General features: G+C 44.1%; 1 protein-coding gene across 3 annotated transcripts in view; it reads left to right on the top strand.

Moving 5' to 3' along the window:
• The window catches only part of Tmod2 (tropomodulin 2), a 40,250-nt gene extending 35,213 nt beyond the window's left edge, over positions 1–5,037 (top strand). For 2 of the 3 annotated variants that reach the window (XM_031343652.1, XM_031343653.1), the window contains exons 9-10: positions 122–266; positions 1,622–2,547. In XM_031343652.1, coding sequence (XP_031199512.1) covers positions 122–266; positions 1,622–1,680 — 204 coding nt within the window. In that variant the 3' untranslated portion in view covers positions 1,681–2,547. Of the gene's footprint in view, positions 1–121; positions 267–1,621; positions 2,548–3,063 lie in introns of those variants that run through there. The other variant, XM_031343654.1, reaches the window with a different exon arrangement.
• The last annotated feature ends 2,224 nt before the right edge of the window (positions 5,038–7,261 follow it).

Below are 7,261 nucleotides of genomic sequence, written 5' to 3'. Positions count from 1 at the left end.
CCTTCTCCCTCTCTCCGCCCCCCCCTTTCTGGGGAGGTAGCCATGTAGTTTTCCCCTGTATGTGACTGTTTCCTTTCCGTTCCTGTTTATCCCATGTATATGTGTGTGCACCCACAACCAGAGGCAGCAGTTGGGAACAGCTGTGGAGATGGAGATTGCCCAGATGCTGGAGGAGAATTCAAGGATCCTCAAGTTTGGGTACCAGTTTACCAAGCAAGGGCCACGCACAAGAGTGGCAGCTGCCATCACAAAAAATAACGACCTGGGTAAGACAGATGCAGCCTGTGCTGGTGACGAGCACTGGGAACTTTCGCCTCCCCACTTCAGAGGCAGCGTCTCAGATGCCACGCCACTGGGCTCGGTGGCACGACTAGGTAGTCATGGCAGTCCTCTGGTCTTCAAGGCTTCAGTGTGTTGTTGTTTTAGATGAGCTCTAATCTAGCTTAGCTCTGCTTGATTTCCGTGTCTTGGCCTGCCCTCTCTGCCTTCCACGTCGATGCTACTCTCTCTGTTAGACAAGGGCATAGCATTCTGAGGTTCCTCAGGGTTGGGTTCTGACGGTGCTTTCTTCAACACTCAGGCTTAACTGTGGGCACATGAATACTTGTGTACTTGATGTGCCAACTGCACTGACAGAGCTACAGGGCACAGGTTAAAGTCTCGCAGAGTGTTTCAGCCAGGCCCCTCTTTACCTTCCTGTGCTGTTACACTTGAGGATCCATACTGTCTCTTCTGTTAGGATGAGATGGGACACATCACAGTGAAAACGAGGTCAGCCACGGTGTAGAAGGATGGGACAGAATGGGAAGGCTGGGTCTGGAGACATCTCAGCTACCTGGAGTGGCGTCGCAAAGGGACATCTGGGACTGGACAAGCCTGCTTGGCAGTCAGGCAGCAGCAGGCTTGAGTCCCTTGTTTGAGGTTTGGGAACAGTGTGCAAGACCTTGGACAAGGGAGAGAGACTCGGGCAGGACTGTATTTATCCACAGAGTACAGAGAGCGAGTAAGACCCATGACCCAGCAGGAGGCTTAGACCTATGACCTAGCAGGAGACTTAGACCCATGACCCAGCAGGAGACTTAGACCTATGACCCAGCAGGAGGCTTAGACCCATGACCCAGCAGGAGACTTAGACCTATGACCCAGCAGGAGGCTTAGACCCATGACTCAGCAGAAGGCTTAGACCCATGACTCAGCAGGAGGCTTAGACCCATGACTCAGCAGGAGGCTTAGACCCATGACTCAGCAGGAGGCTTAGACCCATGACTCAGCAGGAGGCTTAGACCTATGACCCACCAGGAGACTTAGACCTATGACCCAGCAGGAGGCTTAGACCTATGACCCAGCAGGAGGCTTAGACCCATGACCCAGCAGGAGGCTTAGACCTATGACCCAGCAGGAGGCTTAGACCCATGACCCATTCCCAGAGCTTTTGGGAAAGGATGGAGACAACCAGAAGGTTCTTAGGAAATAATGCATGTTACATCCGAAACTGAGCAACCCCAGAAAACAAAACAAACAAACAAACAAAAAAAAGTAAAGCAGGATTCTAGAAGTATTGATAGTAAGTCCCATGCCCAGGAGCGGCCACTGCAGGTGTCTCCTTTGTCATGTCCCACAGCTTGGGCCACTGAAAGTATCAAGGTAGAGAGGACTTTGGACAAGGTACCAGTTGGCTGAATCCAGGGAGCTTCCGTAAGCCCCCTTCCATCAACCAAAAGAGCCTGCAGCCCAGGAAGTGAAAGAAGAAAAGAGTTGCAGAGACGGGAGTGCAGTCAGGTGTGGTGGTGTGTGCCTGTAATTCCATCATTCAAGAGGTTAATAGAGGAATATCTTGGTTGAAGACCAACCTGGGCTACGTGGTAAGACCATGTCAGAGGGGCACAGAGAAGGATGGAATCAGGCAATCATCTTAAGATTTTTTTTACTTTTTTGTGTGTGAATGTTTAGTTTGAATGTTTATCTGTGTACCATGTGCATGTCTGATGCCTCAAAGTTCAGAGGGAGTGTCAGTTCTTCTGGAACTAGAGTTATGGCTGGTTATGAGCAGTTGTGTGGGTGCTGGGAATTGAACCCAGGTCCTCTGCAAGAAGAACAAGTACTCTTAACTACCAAGCCATCTCTCCAGCCCCCAAATCCGGTAATCTTGACAGTATCTTTGATTCCCGGGACTGTTTTGAAGGAAACTCAATCTCTGATTTTGCCTGTGGTCTGAACCCATTCTTTTTTTTTTTTTTTAAGACCAATATTTAGGATTTTGTTTGTTTGTTTTGAACAGAACTCCAATCCTTGATTCTCCTGCCTCAGCCTCTAGAATACTGTGATTGCAGATGCACTCACCACATCTAAGACTCCAGAGTTTTAAACAAGATGAGCTTTAGAGAATTGGAGCTTCTGTTTAGAGATGCTTGATTTCCAGCTACAGTCAGAGATGCTGGGCGTGTCTGTGTCCACCTGGGAACTTCACAAAGGCCAATTGGTGACCAAACTGCATCCAAGAGGATGATGCCCTGTGTGTAAATTTCCATGAAAATATTTAGTACTTCACTACTCTGTGGTCTCTCCTTGCCTGATTACTCCACAGACACATGGAGATGTTCTCACATCCAAGTTCCCAGTTACCAGCCATTGCTTTATTTAAATGTGAATTCCTCCACATGCTAGATGTTTTTGCTAGTTCCATTTATTGCCATAGTTCACTGAATGTTGCAATCTAAGATGATGTGTGCCCTCGGGTGTGTGGCGTAGAGCTTTGTGGGATGAACACAATCCTGTAGAACAGTGGTTCTCAACGTGAGGGCCACAGCCCCTGCAGGGGTCACACAGCAAATATCCTGTATATTAGATGATACCAGATATTTACATTGTGATTCATAACAGTAGCCAAATTACAGTTAGGAAGTAGCCATAAAATAATTGTATGGTTGGAGGTCGGCACAACAGGAGGGACTGTATTAAAGGGTTGCAGTGTAAGGAAGGCTGAGAACCTGGCTCTAGAGTGATTTTAAAGAATATCCTTTTCTTCTATTTGTCTTTTTCAATTTTTCTCTCTCTCCTATCTAGTTCGCAAGAAGAGAGTTGAAGGAGACAGGAGGTAAACCTCCACTCAGAGAGGTGAAGGCTCACCACGCAACTATCCCAAAAAAAAAAAAAAAAACCCCAAAATCCTCTTCTCCACGGGACCATTTTATCCAAGGCTGTTCGTTTCCGTTAACTATATCCGTCATAATTTTAACTGTTACTCCATTTTAGCACTACGTATTCATCTGAGGTTCTGAAATATGTGTAGCAGTTTGCCTCGCTCCTGGACACACCTGGCGGCTTGCACAATAGGGCGATACGGATGTTAGACAGGGACAAGGCTGGAGATGACCTTAGCCGCTTTCGTATTGGTTTGTCTTGCTTTCTTCCGTGAACATTTTTTAGTCATGGGAAGGGACTTAGCGTGTAGCATGTGTTCGTAGCTGATTACACAGTGGAGGACTATCTCTGTTTACATGCCTTGCTTCGAGCTAGGCTGCATACATGAGAAGTGTATGCTACTGACCACATAAGAAGTTAGTATTGCCAATCTTTCACAAATTCTCCGTTACTTCCAGAAAAAAAAAAAAAAGTGTCTCTACATGCACATACCCAACTGATAAATGGTCAGTGGGATCCTCCTTAGAAAGCACTTTAATGTAGCACTAGCAAATGGACTGTTTAGTACCCCATGTGATATATTAATTCATATTAATAATTCACACGCTTACCTTTACTAACTGTTAAACATGAATTAAACATATTTTTGAGGTATGTGGTCCTGGGAGTTGTACCCAGGGCCCTGTGCAAGCACTCTACTCCTGAGCTACATCTCCAACCCAAATTATATTTAAAATGATTCTCTAATAGGTAATTATTTACAAAGCCGTTGAAAGACTTTCCAGGTATAATGGGAAATTTTTAATTTTTTACTAAAAGAGGATTTCAAAATGGTACATTCCCAAATAAAATAACAATAACAGCGTCTTAGGGCTAGAGAACAGGCTCAGCAGTTAAGAGTGCTTGCTAATTCTCCAGAGGACTGGAGTTCAGTTTCGGCACTTGGGTCAAACAGCTAACAATACCGTATAGCTCCATCTTTAGGGGAATCTGATGCCCCCAGCCTCTGAAGGCCTCCACACATATGTATACATACCCCCTTCCATATACACACGTAGTTAAAAATAGATTTAAAAGATGTGGCACCGTAATCAAAGTTTCTAATACATAATGAATTTGACAAATTTTAAAAGCAATTGTTGATTCATCTTTAGCATAACCAGATCATCAGATAAATTATGGGCAGTGTGGTTAATTATATAGATTTTTCTTTTTGTCACATGCAATTGCTTCTTTGCCTTTTGGCTTAAAATCAAGCGTTGATTTTTGTCATGTGTCACAGTGAATCCAGTCATTTGCAAACATTAGGTTAAAATGGATTGTCAGTTGCTCAGATGTTTGTCACCTTGAAGACAAAGTCGTGTGAGGACATGACTGGAGTGATCATGAAGTGATTGATTTACAACTGGACAGCGTAATGCAAACTTAAGATACCAAATGATGAAAGTTCTTGACCCAAAATCATCACTTCTCTCTCCTGTCATAGAGGACAGCTGGTGCCAGCCACTGTGGGGTGCCTGTATTAGCTGCTTCTCACTGCTGTGACTAAATACCTGACAAAGGGAAATGTAAGAAAAAGGGGGTCCATCTTGGCTCACAGTCTAAGGGTGCCACCTACGGTGCCCGAGAAGAATGGCAGCAGGAGCAGGAAGCAGTTGTCACATCGCACACAGGCAGGAAGCAGAGGGAGATGACTGCTGGGGCTCAGCCTGCCCTCTCCTTTTCTCCCTTTGTATTTAGTCTAGCACACCAGCCTAGGGGATGATGCTCTGCACATCAGGGTGAGTCCTCCCTCCTTGGTTAAACTTCTCTGCTAACATCTTGGGTGACTCCAAATCCCATCAAGTTGACAATGAAGATAACTATCATAGCATATCTTGTCCTTCCTTTTCATCTCCTTTCATTACACAACATCCCCCCCTCTCTCTCTCGTTCCCCTTCTTCTCTCTATGTCTCTAAGTCAGTGGTTCTCAACCTGTGGGTCACAATCCCTTTGGGAGGGTGTTGAATAACCCTGTCAGGGGTGGGTCATTTAAGATCATCCGAAAACACAGGCATTTCCATTACAATTCAGAACAGTAGTAAAATTACAGTCGTGAAGTAGCAGTGAGATAATTGTATGGTTGGGGGTCCCCACAATAGGAAGAACTGTATTAAAAGCAGTAAGAAGGTTGAGAACCACCGCTCTAAGTCCTATAAAGGTGATTTACCTTTTGTGCTGTTGACAGAGCAAAAGAAGTCATTGTCCCTAGCAGTCCTTGGTCCTGATCCTGTATATTTTTAGTTATGGGGGTTCCTAGGGTGCTTGGTTGGTAGCAGTAAGACAATTTAATGGGAAACTAACACACTAGAAAGTACTTGGAGTCAGGAGCCTTAAAAAACAAAAACAAAAACTGGACACTTGGAGGAGAAACTGGACACTTACTGTGCTATAAATACCCACAGCTAAAGCAAAAATTCTCTGACATATCTCTTTTTCTTGGCTCATTTTTATGCTCTTCAGGACCAAATAAGTAGAGTATTCTGACATTTGTGTAGTCATCCCAAGTCCTTTAGCTTAATACTTTCAATCTCCCTGTCAATCCGAACACGTATTTGTTTTGCCTTGTTGATTCTGATGGTTTTCAATCTGATTTTTCCTTCCTTCTCGCCCACTTGGAGCCAGTTTGTATAGGTTTGCTGGTTTGTTCAGCTTTCAAGAATTCTTTGAATTATTGCTCAAAATAGCCCTATTAAAAAATTAAGGGATGTAGCACGCCCCCGTGATCCTAGCACTTGGAGTGGAAGCAAGATCAGTGTTGACTACACAGGAAGTATGAAGCTAGCCTGCTACCTGAGACCCCAGCGCACCCCTCCCTCAACCAGAACACGTTAAGTGGTGTCTACTTACAATTAAATCGATCATAGTAAAGGCAAAACTATGTTCTTGAGATTATTTACATATGTTATGCCTAAATGGCATAAATACCACTGTGGTGTGCTGTGGCCCAGGTCCTCCCAGCTCTGTCAGCATTAACTTCTTGGCCATGGTGAGCAGAGTTCTTGGGAATTAGCAACATGTGAGAAACTGGCTCCTTTCTTCCCTCTAGATTGTTGGCTGATAAGCAGTCATCAGTTCTACCCAGGTGGAATGTGTAGGATAAATTTTAATCAGAATTTTTAGTTACTCTGTTGCCAAAGGAAAGATGTTAAATGTCTTTCCTTTCTCTCAGCACAGACATCTTTAGGAGCAGAATCCCTAACAAGCTACTTTTTCCTCTTTTCATTCACTCTAATTGCCTTCATTCCTAAGAAACCCTGACCCTGCAAATTATTGTCTGAAGCCCTGTATTGTGGAGAGTGGGTTACAGTTGTTGACACACCCTGACAAAAAGCAAGAAAAAAAGTCAGATTTAATTCATTGCTATTCCTTTGTATAGGGAGTCATTAATACTATTAAGATTATAAAACATTATTTTAAAAATCATACTAGTTTTAACTTATAAAATGAGTTTATAATGTTATTTATTACTAATGAGCTGTTTTATCATTATGGATTTTTAACTAGCATGTAAAGTCACATTTCCACCAGCATTTACATTCTGAAGGGAACTACTAGAAGATAAAATATCCATCTTGGGGAATTGATCAAATCCATTTAATTGGATGAAGACTTCACCTCCTACCTGCCCACAGTGGACCATGAATTTCATCCTGCCGAGACATAGTGTGTGTAAATTATCTTTATAAGCATCTGTTTTGCTAGCTAGTGTGTTGATGCATTTGCTGATGCCTGAATAGCCGTTTGGAGGGAGCTCATGTTTGCCTAAGCCTGCTCCCTCCCCCTTTACAGTTGCACAGGCCCAAAAGTGAAAAATCACTCACCTGGACTTGACTTGAGGGTTCCTGTTGCTGATGTCTTGTCATGACACCGCAGATGGATGGCTTTTAGGAGATAATTTGTCAAGTCTAGAAATGCTAACTAGTCCAGCAGTACAAGGGCATCTCTCTGTCTGCCTGACGTGGGCAGCAGAAGCTCCTTTGTCCTTAGCATGATCAAATCCCTTGATTATTGTGCACTCTCCCTCTCCCCCACCCCCTCTCCCCCTCCCCGTCCCTTTCCCTCTCCCTTTCCTTCTCC

This window comes from Mastomys coucha, unplaced genomic scaffold (genome assembly GCF_008632895.1).
Source record: "Mastomys coucha isolate ucsf_1 unplaced genomic scaffold, UCSF_Mcou_1 pScaffold23, whole genome shotgun sequence".
Classification (NCBI taxonomy): Eukaryota; Metazoa; Chordata; class Mammalia; order Rodentia; family Muridae; genus Mastomys; species Mastomys coucha.
Note: the sequence above shows the minus strand (reverse complement) of the source record. Positions and strands in the feature narration are given on the sequence as shown.